Here is a 21906-nt window from a genome sequence, read left to right as displayed (position 1 = left end):
GCAGCGTCAGCAGAGTTAAAATTCCTCTCTTAGAAAACAGCCCTGCTTCTGGCCATCACTTGAGCTAGAAGAGTGTCTGAACTACACGCACTCATGGCTGTGGAACCCTTTGTTATTTTCCATGCTGACAAGGTTTCCCTCAGGACTAACCCTTCCTTTGGGCCTAAAATGGTGTCCAGTATGTCTCTCAACCAATCCATCTACAGCCAACTTTCTTCCCTAATCCACAAAATAAAGAGGAAAGGATCCTGCACTCCTTGGAACGTGCACAGACAGCTCAGATTCTACCTTGATAGACTAAGCCCTTCAGAAAATCTGACCTGTTGCTAGTCAGCTTTGCAACAGGGGCAAAGGGCAAGGCCATTTTAGAACAAACAATTTCCAAGTAGATAACACACTGCATCCATTTCTGCTACAAGCACCATGGGAAACCAACCCCTCAGGGGGTCAGAACACATTCCACTAGGACAACGTCTACCTTTACAGCATTTCTCAGGGGAGTCCCTACCAGGGGCATCCTGGAAGCTACTGCCTGGAGTTCTGTACACAGCTTCACCAAACATTACTACTTGCCTATCTTTTACAAGTCCAGGGCGGGTTTTGCAACAGCAGTCCTGCAAGGCATACTAGCCAGCCCTAACTCTTTTTGACTGCCTCCACCCTTCTTCAGCTTTGGGAATCCACCCAAGTGTGATTTCTGCAACAGTGCAACACGAACAACATAGTACAGCTGTGTGCACTTACCATAAATGTAGATGTTAGAGTGTATTCACTGTTGCAGTCCTGGTTTCCCTCCCTCCAGCCCCCTGGTTTCCCTCTCTCTCTCTTTCCTCTCTGTGGTTATTATTCACCCCTTTCAGGGGAATTGTTATTGGTATTTACCTTTTATTGGTGGTCTTTTTTCCACCATAACTTAGCTCCCTATTTGGGGGGCTCCTGACATTTGGGGCAAGAAAAACTGATTTAATGGTGTCGGCTGCCTGTTTTTATACACCTGACAACCTGACGTCAGTCCTGGAGCGAAAGCAACCAATGCAGAAATACTAAGTCTCTGGTATTCGGGCCGACTTGAGGGCTACCTGCAGGCAGATAACCCTAGTGTGATGACTGCAACAGTGAATACACTCTTAACATCCACATTTATGGTAAGTGTACACAACTGTACTTTCCTTCTGCAGTTCAGTGGTTATTACTGTCTCCCATTTCTCTCTGTTTCAGTAGTTGCATCATCTTTTGGCTTTGGATGGATTTCTTTATAATTCGAGCAACTGTATATTTATGTATTTCTTTATTGTCCTTTTCCCATATTGCAAGTTATCGCCAGTTAGTGGAGGGAAGTTGAGCTGAATAGGCCAGAGGAGAAATTTCTTCAAGTCTGAAGCATGATACCATGCTATACATTGACAGTTAACATTATATACCACTGAACATGGGGATGAGAGAAAATAAAGTAGCAGAGCTGTTGATTACAATCGAAAGTCCAAGTAGTTAACCTGCTGCACAATGCCCACTGACTTTCAGCCGGTATAGTGAGTATATATCTTATTTCATGCCTAAAGTAACTGTATAAAAAAAAAAAAATAGCCCAGGACCTAGGCCACCAAGATGTTTAAGTTAAGTGAACAGCTACAAAAATATATGCAACAGTAGATAATTGAGATAATTTGTGTAGTAGCCCTCATCATTGTGTCCCCCATTTTCCTTGTTAAAAGGGTAGTGTTCTTATTCTGATAACTTTTTCACTCTTAACTTATTTTTCCATGTGTTTACTGCTTTGTTACTTGGAGATTTTCTTCATGTTGAACATATGTATAATTTTAAGTCACTTGTTAGAAGTGTGTTGAATATTTTTTTATGTCACTGTCCGGAAATGTTTCAGAGCTATGTGCAGATTTTTCTGATTAATGCTGATGAAAACTGTCTAGGGCAGATTTTACTGATTACTGCTGGTGCAAAATTCTATTAGATAAACGTCTGTGGTTAGTGAGTAAACCTTCCCCCATAAATATATTAGCAGCATCTACTATTGCATTATTACTGTAACTGTTATTTTTGACTTTTATCCTCTTGACTATTGAAGCTTACTTTTTTCCTCAGGCTTTCCCAGTTGAAGACGGAATTTCTGCCTTTGCTGAGTGTAACATTTGTTTCTGAAAGCAGCGTTGTGGCAGCTGTAAGTTTCTTTACTTTGACTGAATTTTGCTGCATCTGTTGTATTTTGTATGTAATCTTGATGGACTTAGCTTTAAGGACAGCGGGCTGATTATCAAGAAAACTGAAGGCAGTAAGACGCATCCCCTGAAGCATTCTGGGGAGGAGGACTGGGTGCAGGGATGTTCATCGTGTTTCACTGTTGCAGTCATTACTCTTGGGTTATCCTGCTGGCAGGCTACCTGCAGTCGGCCTGAGTTCCAAAGTCTAGGTCTGGCGTCTGTTGCTGTCGCCTCTTCCCTGACGTCAGTGCTCCAGGGGTATAAAAGATGCAGCCGACACAATTTTCTTCAGTCTTTCTTGCCGTGCGGTGCCTGAAGCAAAAGCAGTTCGCAAGTGCCGGTTGGCCGACTCCTGAGATTTTCAAAGCTGAATTTCAGAATCAAAGTCTTCATTAAAGCTAAGTACCCTGTTGGAGAAACTTTTTTCTTGCTCCAGTCCAATGTCAGAAAAAGTTAACAATTCTATTTCTTGTGGGAAGCAAATACCTCATAAGGATTTTCACTCTTACTGTATTCCTTGCCTAGGCCCTGATCACAGTGTTGCTAGCTGTCTGTTTTGCGCTAGATTCAACCAACGCACTATCAAGCGTCTGTTCGATTTTGCATTTCATTACTTTGGCCGAAGATTTAATTATATAATGCCAGCGGAACAGCCGACAACTGGAGTTTACAAAAAACGCAAGGACAAGGATAGGCATCCGAGGTCCAAAACCGACGACAAAGCCTCTTCTAGGCCAGTCGCCGGTTCTCAGTGAAGCGCTTTCGCAGCCCCTGGCGCCCGCTACCTCAGAGCCACAGGCCGCTTCCGACTCCCACGTGGAGCTGACTGGACCTCTGGAAACTCAAGGTATTGGACACTCTGAAATCAATCCCTCAGATGGGTCCGGAGCCGCTGAGCAGGCATCGGCTTCTGAGGGTGCCTTCAGACCCACACAACTATATATTAAGCCATCCTTAGCTTCAAAGACTAAAGCAGCTCTAAAGACAAAGAAACAAGTACAGCATTGTCCTACTCAGACTTCCATACCTAAAAAGCAGATGCTCAAAATGGCTGAAGACCTAATTACTTTGATCAGGAGCTCCCATCCCCCCGGTAAGAGAACAGAGTATGACTCTAATGATCAGGTATCTATTTCCTCTGATTCCTCGTCTGAACAGGATTTTTCCATGCTTCCCTATGAGGATTCTGATGCTGAAGAATCCATTCCTTCAGCCTCTCCTCCTGAGGACTTTTCCTTTGGGGAAACACTGCATACTATGAGGGAGCATTTCCACTCGGAGAACCAAGATTATTCTGAGTCTAAGAAAAGGCTCCGAGATTTCCTGCTACTTCCTCAGCATAGACCCCTTGCCATTCCTCCTGTTTTAGACATTGTAGATGATGTATTTCCAGAGTCCGGACTATCCCCTGACTCTACCCCCTGCACCTGCTAAGCCAGACAGAGATACTACAGGGTCCCTGATTCTCATAAATTCCTATATAAAAACCCCACTGCTGACCCAGAAACTATATCTATGGGTCCCAAGGGGGTTAAGGCTGCTACTGCGAAAAACCCTGTCCCCTCTGATGGGGATTCTAGGGCTCTAGACAGATGGGGGAAAAAAGTATACACTTCTGCCACCCTGGCTGTAAGAGCTTTAAATTGTCAATTTCATATGCTTAAATATCAGCAATATTTACTGTCACTACTTCAACAGAAAATGTTGACAAATACTGAATGTTCTGAGAACAAGGAATTGCAGGATTTATTGCATGCAACTGAACAAGTGGGAAAGCATACTTTGCAATGTGGTTATGATTCACTGGAGGCTTCTTGCAGGGCCGCTGTTACAGGTTCTGTTATTAGAAGTCATGCTTGGTTAAAGGAACAAAATCTGCCTTATCATGTTAAAGCAACATTTTTAGATGCACCATTACAGCATGATACTTTGTTTGGTACTAAAGCAGAAGAGGTGTTGAAAAAAATGGAGGATAAAGCTAAATCCATGCAGACAGTTAAGGATTTCTTACAGGTACAGCCACCCAGGTTTAGCAGGAACTGGCCTTTTAAAAATTGGTCCTTTCTAGTCTCAGACAGACCACAAAGAGGAAGATACAGGCATCCTAGAGGCAGATCGCAGCCCCAAGGCTCATACAGGCCTAAACAATGGGGTGTTCCTACCTCCAAAAGCGGAGAAGACCAATCACAACCTTACAGGAAACAGTCCCAATGACTTTCCTCTTCCAGTTCCAAGCAGATGTTCTTCATCTCACATTGCTGCAGTCCTTACACTTGGGTAGTCCGCTGTCCTCGGTCGGCCCGAATATCAAAGTATAAGGCTGACGTCGGTCAAGGCGCATTTGACTGACATCAGGACGTCAGGGTACAAATGCGCATGCCCGACGTCATATCCTCAGTCTTTTTTGCCGCATGGTCCGATGCAGAAGCAGTATTGCAAGTGCCGGTTGGCGTTCTGAAATTTTTCGTTTTCGGAGTTTCAGACCGAGTCAAAGTTGGCTAAGTACCCCGTTGGGGAATATTTTGGTTTTTTCTTGCCTCAGTGGTTTACCGGATGTCAGAAAAAGTGAATAATTGTATTTCTTGTGGGAAACAGATACCGCATAGAGACTATCATACTTTGTGTATTCCTTGTTTAGGGCCTGAGCACGACATTGTTGGGTGTCGCTGTTGTGCTAGATTTAATAAGCGCACTATAAAGAGGAGATTAGATTGTGCCAGGTTAGTCTTTGGGAAGCGGTGCAATTACAAAATGCCGTCGGATGCTCCGACGCCCGCTTCTTCGAAGAAGCGCAAGGACAAAGCAGTGAAGCCTAGGCTAGAAGAACCGTCTGCACGGACGCCGGTTCTTTAGAGGTGTCGGTGGAGCCAGTGGTTCCATCGGAGGTTTCTTTGGGATCTCAGGGAGAGACCTTGTTATTGCAGGATGTGGCCTCTCAGGAGGCAGGCCAGGGTGATGGGGCTTCTCAGGTTACTATACTCCCCTCCCTGCCTAGGGTGGTTAGTCCCTCTCCTTCTGTTTCCAAGGCTTCTCCTAGAGGCAGGCCAGGTTTAGCTTCAGTTGGTGTCACCCCTAGTTCTTCTGGAACTGTGCCCAAGAAGCATATGCTTAAAATGGCAGAAGATTTGATTACTTTGATTAGGGGTTCTTTGCCCCCTCCTGATAAGAGACCTAGGGTGGAGCCTGAGCTAGGGAGTTTTGAGCAGGCTTCGGATGTTTGAGTCTTCGGCTGAAGACTTGCAGGAGTACTCTCCTTATTCTGATTCTGATGTGGATGATTCTACTCCTTCTGCTTCTCCTCCTGAGGATTTTTCTTTTTCAGAAACTCTTCATTCCATGAGGGAGCATTTTAAGTGGGAAGGTCAGGACTTCTCTGATTTCAGGAAAAGGCTTAGGGAATTTTTGTTTTTACCCCAACATAGGCCTTTGGCTATACCTCCTGTTTTGGATGTAGTGGAAGATGTTTTTACAGAGGCTTCTCTTAATCCTGATTCTTTGCCTCCTGCTCCTGTTAAACCGGATAGGTATTACAGGGTGCCTGAAGTTCATAAGTATCTTTTTAAGAGTCCGAGGGCAGACCCAGAAACTGTTAGCCAGGGGCCTAAAGGTGTTAAGGCTTCTGTTGTCAAGAATCCGGTTCCTGCAGATAAAGAAGCCAGGGCCTTGGATAGCTGGGGAAAGAAAGTTTATACTTCTTCCACTCTAGCTATGAGGGCTTTGAATTGCCAGTTTCACATGTTAAAATACCAAAACTATCTCATTTCACAGTTGAAGTCTAAGGTTGATGCTCTGGCGGAAGGTATTGATTGTAAAGAGTTACAAGATTTAGTACATGTTTCTGAACAGGTGGGTAAGCATTCTTTGCAATGTGGTTTTGATGCTGTACAGGCCTCGTCTAGGGTGGCTGCCACTGGGTCAGTTCTTCGCAGGCACGCCTGGCTGAGGGATCAAAATTTATCTGACCATGTTAAAACAAGGATTTTAGATGCTCCTTTACAATCTGATGTGTTGTTTGGTTCTCCTGTTGAGGCAGTTTTAAAGAAAATGGAAGACAAGGCTAAGTCTATGCAGACTGTTAAAGATTTTTTGCAGGTTCAGCCTCCAAAGTTTAGTAGGAATTGGCCTGCTAAAGGGTGGACGTATCCTTCTTATGATTCCCAGTCTAGGGGTAGATCTAGATGTGGTAGGGGCAGAGCTTAGGGCTCTTTCAGGCCTAGAACAGGGAGTTCTCTTGCACAGTCTTCAGGTGAGGGCAGGGGTCAGTCCTTTCGTAAACAGACCCAATGACCTACCTTTTCAGCTGCCAGAGCCTTCTCGTCTGGCAGCACCTTTGGGAGGAAGGTTGGCACTTTTCAAAGAAAATTGGAGTTTAATTACCCAAGACAGATGGGTATTGGATATCATACACCAAGGTTACAGGTTTTATTTCCATACCTTGCCTCCTTTCAGAGGCATGCCAGACGTTCCTCCTCAACAAAGAATAGAGGCTCACAAGCAAATTTCTCTGTTACTTCAACTAGGGGCCATACAGCCGGTCCCTCTGCCAGAAGTGGGCCTAGGATTTTATTCTCGCCTGTTCCTAGTACCAAAGAAGGGGAACACGTGGAGACCAATTTTGGATTTATCTATCCTCAACACTTATCTGGACATTCCCAAGTTCAAAATGTTGACGTTACAACAGCTTTTACCTCTGCTGGGCAAAGATCATTGGATGGTAACTTTGGATCTCAAGGAGGCTTACCTTCATGTTCCTATCAGACTAAGTTGCAGGAAGTATCTGCTTTCGAGCTGGGACTTCTCACTATCAGTTCTCTGCATTGCCCTTTGGCTTATCTACTGCCCAGAGTGTTCACGAAAGTTCTGGCTCCAGTGATAGCTTTCTTCAGGCTAAGAGGAATACAGATCTATCCTTATTTGGACGACTGCCTGATTCTGGCTCAAGGAAGGGAAGAGCTTCTTCATCATTTGGAATATGTGATAGCAGTGCTAAGATGCCTGGGGTATTCTGTGAACGAAATAAAGTCCAGTCTAGTACCCTCTCAGGACATGTGCTTTCTGGGTGTAAGACTGAATACAGCATCCCAGATGGCCTTTTTAACCCCGGACAAACAAAAGAGTCTTTCCCTTTACTTCCATCAACTATCTCATCAGTCCGGGCTGACTGCAAGGACAGTCCTTCAAGCCTTAGGGTTCATGGCATCTTGCATTCTGGTGCTTCCCAATGCCAAACTGCATATGAGGAAGCTGCAATGGTATCTCAAAAATGTATGGACACAGCACTGCCAGATTCTGGACACTGTCATTCAAATAATACCTTGCATTCAAAAGGAATTTTTGTGGTGGGCTCAGGAATGTCACCTAAACAAGGGACTCTCTGTGACCCGGCCAGAGGCTAGTCAGATTTTAACGACAGATGCCTCAGACAAAGCTTGGGGAGCTCATCTAAATGGAAAGTGGATACAAGACAAGTGGCCTGCCAGACTACAACATCTACATATCAATCTGAAGGAGATGTTAGCAGTCCAGTTTGCATTGATAGCTTTCAAGGATTTACTTCTTCCAGGGCAGGTGTTGATTCTAACAGACAACACAACTGTCATGTGGTACATCAACAAGCAAGGGGAACGATTCTTATCCTCTATGCAGGCAAGCAATGATTTTGTGGGAGACTGCTCTCAGTTTACAGCTCAATCTTCAGGCAAGGTTTCTGCCAGGAGCACAGAACTCCTTAGCAGATGTGTTGAGCAGATTAATTATGGATCCCCACGAGTGGAAATTGATCCTCATGTATTTCAGAAATTGACAGTGTCATGGGGAACTCCAGACATAGATCTGTTCGCTTCTCCACTAAACCATCAGCTGCCAAAGTTTTGCACAAAAGGTTTCATCCCACAGCTTGAAAGTGGATGCTCTTTCTTTCAATTGGAGCAATCTTCATGTGTATGCCTTTCCACCTCTGCCTCTCCTCCCAAAGGTACTTCTAAAGGTCAGACAAGACAAACCAAGGATGATTTTAATAGCTCCAGATTGGCCTCGACAGCACTGGTACCCATTACTGAGAAGTCTGGTACGGAAGCCTCCATGGCCTTTGCCTTCGATTCCACACCTGTTGTCACAGGAGGACAGCCATTTGCTCAATGTCAAACTTCACTCTCTTCACCTAACAGCCTGGCATATTCTGTTTTGAACCATAGAGGGTCTCAACTTCCACAACAAGTTTTGAATGTGATTTTGATAGCTAGAAGGCCTAGTACAAGGAAAGTGTACGGATAAATGGAAGAGATTTTTATTTTGGAGTGCAGCAAAGGATTTTGATGTTTCTGAGCCTAATTTAAGTGTGGCTCTTCAATATCTTACTGAGTTACTGGACAAAGGTTTGTCCTTCTCTTCTATTAAGGTTCATGCTGCAGCAATTTCAGCTCACTATGAATGTGACCCTCCATTGTTTTCTCATCCTTTGTTCAAGCAATTTCTTAGAGGGGCAAAGAATATAAGACCCCTACGAAGAGCTCCTACTCCTGCTTGGGATCTCAATTTTGTGTTGGAGAAACTCACTCTACAACCTTTTGAGCCTGCAGCTACTTCTGAGTTGAAATATTTATCATGGAAGACTGCTTTTTTGTTGGCCATTACCTCTGCAAGAAGGGTTTCTGAATTACAGGCCCTTATGGCGGTTGAGCCTTTCTTGATTTTCCATAAGGATAGGGTATCTTTGCATACTAATCCTTCCTTTATGCCTAAGGTGGTTTCTAGTGTGGCTTTAAGACAAACTATTCATTTGCCTACTTTTTATGCAAATCCTCAAAATAAAGGGGAAAAGATTTTGCACACTTTAGATGTACACAGGCAGTTGCGATATTATTTGGACAGAACTAAAGGGTTCAGGCAGTCTCAGCAGTTGTTTGTTTCTTTTGCTTTGAGTTCTCAGGGCAAGCCTGTGTCAAAACAAACTATTTCTAAGTGGATTGGGTTTTGCATTGCTTTCTGTTATTCCCATCATGGCAAGGAGATTCCAGCTGGGATTAGGCCTCATTCCACTAGGGCTACTGCCACTTCGACAGCTTTTTGAGGAGTGGCAACCAAGGATATTTTGGAGGCAGCTACTTGGAGTTCAGTGCATACTTTTCTAGGCATTATCACCTGCCACTTTACTCTAAATCTAGGGCTGGTTTTGCCACTGCTGTTTTGCAGGGCATTTTGGCAGCTCCTGCTTCCTTGTAGTTTGGCCATCCTCCTTACCTCTGCTTTGGGATTCTACCCAAGTGTAAGGACTGCAGCAATGTGAGATGAAGAACATAGTACAGTTTTGTACCTACCATAAATGTAGATGTTCAAGATCCACATTGCTGCAGTCCAATTTACTCCTCCCTCCTTCCCTCTGTAGTTAGAGGTGGTTGTGTGGGTTGGGTTGTAAATATTGTGTATATTGTATATATTGTACATATAATTTGTGCAAGGGTGGTTGGTTGTTTGTTTGCTGTCTTTTGGTTTTGACCTTTATTTCTAGGGTCTTCTGACATCTGGGGCAAGAAAAGACTGAGGATATGACGTCGGGCATGCGCATTTGTACCCTGACGTCATGATGTCAGTCAAATGCGCCTTGACCGACGTCAGCCTTATACTTTGATATTCGGGCCGACCGAGGACAGCGGACTACCCAAGTGTAAGGACTGCAGCAATGTGGATCTTCGAACATCTACATTTATGGTAGGTACAAAACTGTACTTTTCCTTTTGACAGCCCCCTTAGGGGGAAAATTAGCACCTTTTTCATCAAATTGGCAAATGGTTACCCAAGACAAATGGGTTCTGAACATAGTGTCCCAAGGCTACAAGTTCCATTTCCACACCCTACCAAGGTCAAAGGGCATGCCAGACCTGCCACACAATCAATGGGCAGAGGCACAAAAACAAATTTCAGCCCTCATGGACACGAGGGCCATTCAGCAGGTACCACAACAAGAGCAGGGGCAAGGATTTTACTCCAGACTTTTTCTAGTGCCCAGGAAGGACAAAACCTGGAGACCAATTCTGGACCTATCTATACTAAGTATGTTTCTGGAAGTTCCAAAATTCAAGATGTTGACTCTTCAGCAGCTACTGCCCATGCTGGGCAAGCGGGCTTGCCTAGTAACTTTGGACCTAAAAGAGGCATACCTGCATGTCCCAATCAGACAATCTGGCAGAAGATACCTCAGATTCATAGCTGGCTCAATGCATTACCAATTCTCTGCACTGCCCTTTGGCTTATCTACTGCGCCCAGGGTCTTTACAAAATGCTTTGCACCAGTAATTGCGTTTTGCAGACAAAAAGGAATTCAAATTTATCCCTACTTGGATGACTGCGTAATTCAAGCAGAGAACAAAGACACTCTTCTAAAGCATCTGGCGTTTGTAAAAGGATTACTAATTGGCCTAGGGTACACAGTAAACAAAAAGAAATCAAAACTAGTGCCCTCTCAAGAGATAATATTCCTAGGCGAAATCTTAAATACAACTGCCCAGATGGCTTATCTCACACCAATCAAGCAAAAACAACTACTTACTTCAAAAAATTGACAACAAAAACCCACTTATCTGCAAGGAAAATCCTGCAGGCCTTGGGTTTCATGGCATCCTGAATTCTACTAATTCCATATGCCAGACTGCATATGAGGAAACTACAATGGTATCTGAAAAGTGTTTGGACTCAGCATTGCCACAGCCTGGAGACAGTAATTGCACTCATTCCCTGCCTACAACAGGAGTTTCGATGGTGGGCAGAAGCCTGTCACCACAACAAGGGTCTGCCATTCAGATTACCCACAGCCAGACAGACAGACAACGGATGAATCAGATTATGCCTGGGGTGGCTATATGGCAGGAAAATGTATTCAGGGCACATGGCCTGCAAACCAGATGCATCCCCACATCAATCAAAAAGAGATGCTAGCTGTTCAAAATGCCCTAACAGCTTTCAAGGACCTGCTTCATCCAGGACAATTACTAACAAAGACAACACTACGGTCATGTGGTACATAAACAAGCAAGGAGATACTCATTCCTACCCCCTCTGCAGACAAGCAATGACCTTATGGGACACAGCATTGGCCTTTCAACTACACCTGCAAGCTCAATTCCTGCCAGGAAAAACAAATACTCTGGCAGACGAACTAAGCAGAAACCTCATGGATCCCCACGGATGGAAACTGGATCCACAAGTCTTCAGGTTGATGACAAGGAAATGGGGATGCCCAGACATAGATCTATTTGCCTCCCCTCAAAACTGTCAATTGCAGAGATTTTGCACAAGGACTTAAAACAAGCAAGCATGGAAAGTGGAAGCCCTATCATTCAGCTGGAAAAATCTAACAGTATATGCTTTTCCCCCACTACCTCTCCTTCCCAGAGTACTCCTAAAGGTCAGACAAGAGAAGCCAAAATGTGATTCTGATTGCACCAGACTGGCCACGCCAGCACCCAGTCCTGAAGAGCTTGTCTCAAGGTCCAGCATGGATATTGCCTCAGACTTCTCACTTGCTGACCCAACAAAACTATCAGATCCTGCGCAGCTAACTCAGGACCTTAAATCTGGTAGCATGGTGGATAATTTTAGCAATAATGAACATTCCCCTTTCAAAAGCAGTTATGGATGTTATCTTGGAGGCCAGGAGGCCCAGTACCAGAAAGTCTTATGCAGAAAAATGGAAGAGATTCTGTGCTTGGAACCAGGAACAAGACATTGACACGTCTGTACCAAACATTCCTCAGATTTTACAATACCTGACTGAGATGCTGAACAAAGGCCTTCCTTCTCATCAATTAAGATTCATGCCTCTGCCATTTCTGCACATTACAGTACGGAACCATGTATCTTTTCTCACTCTTTAATAAGGCAGTACCTCAGAGGGGCCAAAAACATTAGGCCTCCAAGGAGAGCACCAGTTCCGGCCTGGGACCTCAATTTTGTTTTGGAAAAACTCACACTTCCTCCTTTTGAGCCAGCATCAACAGCGGATATTAAATTCTTATCCTGGAAAACAGCTCTGCTCCTAGCCATTACCTCTGCAAGACAAGTCTCGGAGTTACAAGCACTCATGGCTGTGGAACCTTTCATCATTTTTCATCCAGACAGGATTTCTCTGAGGACAAACCCTACATTTATGCCTAAGGTGGTGTCCAGCGTGGCCCTCAATCAAACCATTCACTTGCCTACCTATTATCCAAATCCACAGAACAAGGGGGAGAAAATTCTGCATTCTTTGGATATACACAGGCAGTTACGCTTCTACTTGGACAGAACTAAAGCTTTCAGAAAGACTGAGCAACTTCTATTGTCATATGCTGCAGAATCACAAGGAAAGGCTGTCTCAAAGCAGACAATTTCTAAATGGATAGGCCACTGCATTCGTTTCTGCTATTCTCAACATGGCAAATCAGTGCCTAAGGGCATTAGGCCTCATTCCACCAGAGCAGCAGCCACTTCAGCAGCCTTTCTCAGGGGAGTACCAACCAAAGAAATCTTAGAGGCTGCAACTTGGAGTTCACTGCACACCTTTACAAAGCACTACCACTTGCCTCTCTAAGTCCAGAGCAGGCTTTGCCACTGCAGTTCTGTAGGGTCTCATAGCCTCTCCTAATCCTATTTAGCCCAGCCACCCTTCCTCAGCTTTGGGATTCAACCCAAGAGTAATGACTGCAACAGTGAAACACGATGAACATAGTACAGTTGTGTACCTACCATAAATGTAGATGTTCGAGTGTATTCACTGTTGCAGTTCAGGTTACCCACCCACCATCCCCCTTCTCTTTGCTGGGCCTCATCTGCACTTCTCTATCCTATACAATCTTTTTGGTGTATTTGCTTGTAGATGAAGGAAATGTTATTTTTGTGTATGCATTTCTTTTTGATATATATATTTTTCAGCTTACCTGTTTGGGGCACCTGACATCTGGGGCAAGAAAAACTGAAGAAAATTGCGTCGACTGCATCTTTTATACCCTTAGCGCACTGACGTCAGGGAAGAGGCGACAGCAACCGACGCCTGACCTAGACTTTGGAACTCAGGCCGACTGGGGGTAGCCTGCCAGCAGGATAACCCAAGAGTAATGACTGCAACAGTGAATACACTCGAACATCTACATTTATGGTAGGTACACAACTGTACTTTCTGCTAGATCCTTCTGTAACAGCTCACAGTATTTTCTGAGGGACTGAGAAACCTCCCTGTTCTCTCTCTGAAAACACAGGGACATTCTGGCTATAATCTCAGATAAAATGAAACCCCACAGGGAAACTGAGCTTTTCTCTGAGTCTGAATCCGAGATCTCTGGGACAAAATTCTAAATCCATCCATGCATCTTCCTGTTCAGATTCAGAATTTTGAATCCCACTTTTTTACCAAAAACTACTTTACAAGAAGAATCAATAGCCTGAACCCTATCCAAATAAATTTGAGGAGGAGTAAATGCATGCTTGGTTTTCTGTTTCTTTTTGTCAGGAAAAATGTGGCCAGCTGTATTACTAATGGCAGCTGCTGCTTCATCAAGGATGGTCCCACCATTCTGGCACAACAGGGAATTTGTCCTTGTTCCCTCTCCCAGGACTGAAATGAGTGGCTGTCCCTTGCCCACTATAGGGACTCCAATAGCACAGAGGATATGGCTAAGCCCGGTCCATAGTGGCTGTTGTTGTTACACCTGAGGTATCTGGGGTAAAGATGAGTGGCCTGAGGTAGAACAAATGGCCAGAGTAGTCACCCACCTGTGGCTGAGGCAAATTGTTAACCTGTTCTGGTGGTAAAGGCTGCTTGCTTAACTTTTTGTGGCTGGAAGAACCACCAGCCTGCTCCATGGTCAAGCCAAAAATGAAGCCTCTTTCTCAGAGAAGATGGAAAAATACACACAATTTCTCATAGGGTTCATAGGTTAGTACTAAACTAACTGACCTTGCAAGCCATTTTAAGCTTAGCCAGTTATCTCTTGTGAAACTCAACCCCTGCACCTTGTGTTTGCAAGGCAAACACCTTAACCATTAGGCCATCCTCCCAACCATAAGGTTTTCCAGTTAGTTTTACACTACCTTTACATTGGCAGGAAAAACAAGTGCTCCTTTTAAAAGAACTTTGCTGCCTCGAGACAGTCTGTTAAAACACACCACTCCTAACTTTAAAATAACTTTCCTGAAGATGAATTTAAGAAAAAAAGTCCCCCCCCCCCCAAAGAGAACTTATCTGCATAGCAAAGGAAAGCAAAAGCCGACAGTCAAGCCTCAAAAGCCTCAGAGGAGAGTACTTTTCATTGGCAAAATCTTTCTCCATTCTTACTTTGGCTTAATTCTTAGAATGCTTTCTACTTTGACTATAATAATCTGTGTAGCTGTTATTCTCCTTAATGGTCTGCATACAAAATCCTACACTCTCTTGCTTTAATTTTCCCTCTGCTTCGTCATCATTCCTTTCCACTTTGAATTACAACTTTCTGCATCTGTTACGTATGTGAGCCTTAATTTTGTGTTGCTTTGAAATATCCCTTCAAATCAGATAATCCTAAATCACCTTGTTCTGTTGGACAGATCAATTTATTCCTCTTAACCGTTGCCCTCTTCCAAGATTGAATTGCTTCAGCTGTTTGTCTGCAACTTCTCCTCTGTTTGATAAAAGTATGTATGACCTGTATATAAAACTAAAGGGGCTAAAACATTTTTATTACTTGTATCTTACTATACATAAACAAGAGCTTCCAGCTTCTCATTTTTGGTATTCTTTTGTTTAGTCTCTTTCAGCGCAGCCTTGGGTGCAGTAACACAAGCCTTTTTAATCCATACTGTATACATTCTTCATCTTATCTCCCCATAAGTATGGGTACTACTGAACCAATTTGTGTGGGTACATAAGTGATGGCTGTAGCATTTGCTTTATGTTTAATTTTATATTCTGAAAAGATTTCAAACTGTCTCAAAATATTTCATAACATCCATTGTCCTTTTCTGGATTATCAGGTGCAAAATAATAATTGCAAAAAAAAACAACTTTTCTTGATTTACCGTACCAGTTATATCCTTAAAACTACCAGTCCCTTAATTTTTTGCCAGTGGTTCTAAATTTAAAGCAAATAACAAAAGGGGGAAGAGTTCATCCCTACCTGGGTCCTTTGTTCTGACGCAATGTGTCAGAGTGGAACTCTCTCACTTTAATGCTTCTCTTCAATCCTTTATACGTCCATATAATTAACCTTATTATTGTATCAGGGAATGCAAATTCTTCCTTTGCCTTAATCATAAAACCCCAACTTACTCTGTCGAATGCTTTCTCTGTGTTGAGATCCACCAACAAGAATGGTACTGTTTACATTCTTTCCCAATGGATCATTGTCATATTAATGTCAAATGCTTGCCTTCCCTTCACAAAACCCATATCTAGCAATTTTGCCAATGCCATTGCCATTCTTTTAGCTAGTATAGACATAAACACTTTATAGTTGTGGTTTAAAATTGAAATTGGTCTATATGAAGATAGGTCTGATGGCTGTTTACCATCTTTAGGTATTACAGCCACTGCAGCTTTCTTCCAAGATGTTGGTGCTTCCCTTCTTTTTAAAGTACTGTTAAACAAAACAATCCGGATCTTTATCACTTTCTTCCCTCCTAACTTCCAAATTTCCACAGGAAATACCGTCTTTTCCTGGAGGCTTTCCTGCCAATTGGTTCTACATCACAGTTTTTATCTAGGCTGCTGCTATCTTTTAATTGTTGAGATTAGCATCTAACATTTGCATACTTAAGTCATCCATAAATATTTCCATTTGTGTTCTTAATTTCCACATTTCTCTGCTTTATACAAATTTTCATAACATTTCTGGAATGTCTCTGATATCTCTGCTAGGGTTACCACCTTTTAAGCGGACCAAAGTGGAACATGGGGTTGTGGCCAATATGACACTGGCTTATACCCTCTACTATGACACCACCACAGGAGTGGCAATGGTAAAGGAGATGCAGTTATAGGTACAACAGTATGAAGTTATTACAGCATACTGAAATCTCAGAAACCATTTAAATTATGCAGCTTTATCAGTAAAAGTGAAACATTACTGCAAAAACCCACACATTACTCAGCTGTAACAGTAAACTTAAACACGCACTACTAATGTTAGACAATTTTTTATTTAAAAAGGCAAAAATTTCTAAATTCTGTGGTGCTGTGGTAGCGTTGTCGCCTCACAGTAAGACACTGTCCAGTTCGAGGCTCAGAGTGTCTTCTGCATGGAGATATGCGTGAATGGGCGTACCTTCGTTGAAGGTTGTGCGTCAGGGCTGGCAACTCGGTACGTAAAAATCAACTGCCAATCATTAGCGGACCGGAGTTCTGCTGTGGCGACCCCTAACCGGGAAAAGCCGCAAGTCACAACAACATATTATGGAAACAATCGTTCTAAACAAGAATACTAAAAAATCTACATACTGGACAAAAGCACACTAATTTTTTTTTTAAATGTGTATAATTGAGTGTATTATTGTAAATTAAAGTAAAAAAAATCAAATCAAGAACTAAACATCTGGATACTGCACACTGCAAGAAAACTGAACAAAATCACTTCTTTTTGAATGTGTACATTGCCTTCAGTTTGACACAGTGACTGGTTTGATATAACTCACTGCATTTTATCTGGTAATTTATAGTCATTAGCTTTTAACAAGTCCACACTACAAAGGTTTCACACATCTGTCCGTTTTTATTTTTCACCAAAGAAGAAATTCTCTCAGCAAGTGCATTAGATGTTGGTTTAGATAATGCCCTAGCAATCACCAGATATAGTGCAGTCAGCTTTGGCCCTTCTCTGAGAGGCTTCAGCCACTTTTCTCCTAGAGGTAAGCATGTGGGAAACAATTCTTGGAGAAATGGCTTGATTGCTAAATAGTCCCTGAAAGATGGTTTTCTTTTATGTCCTGCAGACTAGGGGCAGTGGTCACACTGAGTAAGTCACTGAAAACAAAGAGCTAAATTAAAGGTAACTTAGAACAGTGGTTTGGTTTTAGTGAAAACTAATACTTGTACTTTCCAAGTACTTAACCACTGAATCCAAGAACAGTAGTCTCTCTTCAGCTTGCTGTCTTGTGTGTTCATAAGTGCCCTAAGTTTTCCACCAAAGAAAGCATCTTCAGCTCTTGTCTGCAGTTTTTCTTTGAGCGAGACCATCACTGAAAATGTTTCTGTGGCAGTAAATGCTGCTTTTTCTAATATACATGTGTTCATTGAAATCCAGAACAACAACGCTGAGAAAGTGCAGATAGTACTAGGGCAGTGTAGGCAATGCATTCTCGCCATGCTCATTATCTGAAAAGTACTGCCATGTCTGCCGTGTGTGGGGATGTTGCTCTTCCCCCTGGGAGAAGAAATATGACTGGAGCACTGGGAGATTTTTCATTACTTTGTCAGTGGCTAGCAGGAGTGACAGCCACATTGTTGGCACATGCCTTAAGATATTCGCAGATTCGGTGCCACAAAACTTAGAAGTCTTTCAAGTCTGTGGGCCTTGTGCCAGAACCTGAGAAATGGCTGAAAAGTTTAATCACATACACTTCCACATTGTAAGGTAGTTGTACTGCAGCTTTTTGGCTGCATTATAAATAATGTGGGCACCACAGTTAGCCTTCTGGAGTGATGAACACTTTTTTGTTTTAATCTGGTATTCACAACAAATTTCTTTCCATAGTTTACACTGGTGTTATCAGCCCCATATGGTGAAATGCTGTTCTAGGACAAGGAGTGCTTTTCCATAATGTTCAAAATCAGTTGTAATAAAGCCTGGACAGATTCATCAGGGTTTTCGTAGAAGTCTAAAAGACCATTCACCTCCCCTTCTTTGTGAAAATACCTCACAGCAAGTGGAAATAATGTGTTTCCCTTGTTGGAAGCATCCAATGATGATGTAATATGAAGTGCCTGTTATCAGCAGGTCATGCAGGAGACATTCCGAGTGTGGTTCCAAAACAGTTTCAGCAATGGCTTCAGCCTTGGTTCTTCCACAAGGTTTATATATATATATATATATATATATATATATATATATATATATATATATATATATATATATATATTTATATAAAACTTTGTCTGAGGCACATATGCTGGCTAATTTTACTGCAGAGTCCAAACTGTTGTAGGAAATACTGTGCTTAACTGCATGGAACATCTCAAAGACCTCTGCTGGAATTATTTTAAGTTCATGTCCTTCAAGGTTTGTGTTCCTTGCCCACTTTGTCATCAGATGACTAGATTTTGCTTGTAGAATACCAGTCCGTATGTTGTTCACTTGCCTAATGTCATTTGACATTGTTTCTTCCACCGTGGGTGACTAGGAATTCTTTTTTACAGTACCTGCAGAATGCTTTTAGGTCATTGCATTTCTCAATCTGGTCAAATTCCATTTTCCAAGCATCTTGCCACTTGCACATTGTCTTATTGGCTGTACTCTGTGATGAAGCTGCTGCGGTCTTCACTCTTAAATATATACTTACGTGCTATACAACACATTTAATAAAACTGTTAGGATGCAGTAACATAACAAAATTGGCGTTTGAAAGAGCTGGCTAGATAGTGGCATGCAAAAGAGTTGACCAGAAAAAAGCAGCATCTGAAAACTGGCATATAAACACTGACATCTGAAAACTGGCATAAGAACACTGGCATCTGAACATGAAGCAGTTTGTAAAGTAGTTCTATGATACAGATTTACTGAAGACATGAGGAATGGAATATAATGAAATTATTAACATTACAAATTATTTAAGGAATGGAAGAGAATAGAGTTAGCATTACAAACCATTTAAAAAGATGGAATAGTTAATGATGTAATGGGAGGGCAGTTTGCCGTAAAAAAATGACATTTAACACAGCTAGTTGCCATACCTCTCAGCTTCTTGGGAGCCAGAAATCTGGACAAAACCAAAAATAATAAGGGGGGGAGGCTCAAAATCTGGGACAGATTTTAATTACTCTTCCAAACTCAAGAAGTTGGTAGGTTTTGCATTAGCATGAATTTTCTGAAATATATAGTCTTGAACTTGTTCTCAAACTAATGACATTAGTGACTTCAAACCCAAATGATTTGCCAGAAAGTCCCCCAATTTTATTGGCAACAGACCAAAAATATGAAGCAAAAAAGTGAGCACTCTGCAAAAAATTGAAACAGCTGTGAGGTGTGTTGGTAGCAATTGTATGTCCCTGCAGCAGCAAAAACATCTAACAAGAGAAAAAAAATAGCACCCACACAAACCATGCAGCTTTTTTTTAACCATTAAAAATATTAAAACCGAACAGCTGCAAATTTAGCTTTGTAGCCGCAGTACATTCCAAATTTGAGCAGGTGGGAAACATATTTTAAAGCATTAACATTAATGGTTTACCTTGTACAACAAAGAAAAAATTGATGGACACCAAGACAGTGACAAGGCTTTCTATTACCACTATATCCAAACTACTGTTCACTTCTGAAGATGGTACATTCTCACCTGTAAAAGCAAACTATCTTGAAACAAGCATGATGACTTCTGTTAGAACACCAAATGCTTTAGGTTTACCACTGAACATGCCCCCCCCCCAAAAAAAAAAATTGTTATATACATTTTCACTTTAAAGTACTTCTTGCAAGTCATCACTTGACAGCCACTTTAAAATGAGTTAGAATGCATAGCAGACCCCATGGTCCCCACTCCAAACACAGCAATTAAGAGAAAAAAAAAATAAACCTGTAACACTAATTTACCCAGAACAACGATAAGATAAAGAATAGGCCAACAACAGCACAGCCTTATTCGCACTATACTCAAAGCAGTGCATTTTAAACTTATTGAAGACAGCATTAAAAATAAAGTACACACATTTCCACCTATAAAATCAAGCTGTTCTGAAACAGCCATGAAATGTACCTAGTAGAATACTAAATGCACCTTGTTTACCTATGAACTTGTCCCCTCAAAAATAGCTATACATACAAACACTTTCACTTTTAAAAGTACTTCTTGCAAGTCTTCATTAAACAACTACTATAAAAATACTCAAAGCAGTACATCCTAATTTCTTGAAGATGAAGTTGAAAAAATAAATTACACCCTTCCACCCAAAAAGTGCAAACTTTCCCAAACTTTTCCATCTGTAAACACAAAGTGCCCTGAAACAGCAGCAATAACATTAAAAATGTATCAACTATACTACAGTTATCCATGAAGATTGCCTTCACCAGAAATAAAAATTTAACTTTTTTAACCTTTAAACACTACTGCTTTCAAATCATCCCAAAACAGCCACACAACTGTAGATTGTTACATATGTATATGTACATGTTTGTGTGTGTGTGTGTGTGTGTATATATATATATATATATATATATATATATACACATATGTGTGTTTGTGTGTGTATATATATATATATATATATATACACACATATATATACATGTATGTATATATATATATATATACACATGTGTGTATATATATATATATATATATATATATATATATATATTTACACACACACACACACACACACACACGTACATACATACTTGTACTTTTAAAAACTAATATTTGGAAATCTCAGATGATCACTACACAGTTAAATAATGTGTAGTGCAGTCCATTTACCTTTAAATATTAAAAACAAAAACGGAACACCACTGCAGCCAGAACGATGTAAAAGAAAAGAAACGCAATTTATTTCAAGACCAAAACAGCGTTTTCGCTTCCAGAAAGCCAGAAGCTTCATCAGCAGTTGAAAGGATTAAAACCAAATGCATTTAAAACAAAGTAACTGGCGCTTGTTGACGACATCACCACAAGCGCCACAATGTTGCTTAAAGGGGCAACGATGAAACTTAAAAGGGCAACAATAACAAGGAGAGCGGGTGAAAACAAATACATAGTATGCCCTGTAAAACTTATATAAAAGAATAAAAACATTCTAAATGAAATGTGAAGCTGAAAAGTTGTATATAGTAAATATCAAGAGCAACTAAATGTACTACTGCATTGGGTCACCTAACAGGAGCAAGCAATATGAAAAAAGCTACATATCAAAGGAAATCAATATGTTAAGGTTGCTATTACTTTAAACTATAGATGGAATAGAACATTGAATGGGCTTAACCCTAGCAAAGCAATATATGCAACATTATTCACTGTCCTTGGAGTTGACCAATGGGATAGGTTGGTACGCCACTAAGAGTAAAAAAGTATTATCTAAGATAGCTCTTATATTTAAGAATAGCAGCAATATTACAGTTTTCGTTTAGCTCAGGAAATGAAAAGGCGTCCAGTTGGAGTTGCCATTCGAGCTCACGAGTCTCAACAATGAGAGATTGTGGGCCACCTCTGATATCCATCCTATATGGTCAATGCCCATGAACAGGAAGCTGTGGCCGCTGTTGTTAAGAATATGTTTTGACAATGCGTTGTCGCTTTTCTTATTGTTGATAGCGTAGATGTGTTGATATATATAGGTTTATCTCCTATCTTCACGTACAGGAGGGGTAATAACCTTAAAGATATTTTACAGAGAAATACGAAATGTGAACACTTGACGAGAATAAAGGGCACATCTACTTGTGGGTGTTGCAAATGGTGCAGATACCTGCGAGTAGGTAACTCTTTCATCATTGGGGAGAGGAAATATTTCATCAATCACAAAATTAATTGTAAAACGAAAGCCATA

At 41.6% G+C, this 21906-nt stretch overlaps 1 protein-coding gene across 3 annotated transcripts in view; it reads left to right on the top strand.

The window, feature by feature from the left end:
• Positions 1-21906, top strand: part of ARPC1A (actin related protein 2/3 complex subunit 1A) — a 1267577-nt gene that overhangs the window by 709079 nt on the left and 536592 nt on the right. For all 3 annotated transcript variants that reach the window (XM_044089354.1, XM_044089353.1, XM_044089352.1), the window contains exon 7: positions 2098-2173. In XM_044089354.1, the coding sequence (XP_043945289.1) occupies positions 2098-2173 (76 nt within the window). The remainder of the gene's footprint in view (positions 1-2097; positions 2174-21906) is intronic.

This window comes from Protopterus annectens, chromosome 12.part0 (assembly GCF_019279795.1).
Source record: "Protopterus annectens isolate FY-2018-M chromosome 12.part0, PAN1.0, whole genome shotgun sequence".
NCBI classification, from domain to species: domain Eukaryota; kingdom Metazoa; phylum Chordata; order Ceratodontiformes; family Protopteridae; genus Protopterus; species Protopterus annectens.
This window is presented reverse-complemented; position numbering and strand designations above follow the sequence as displayed.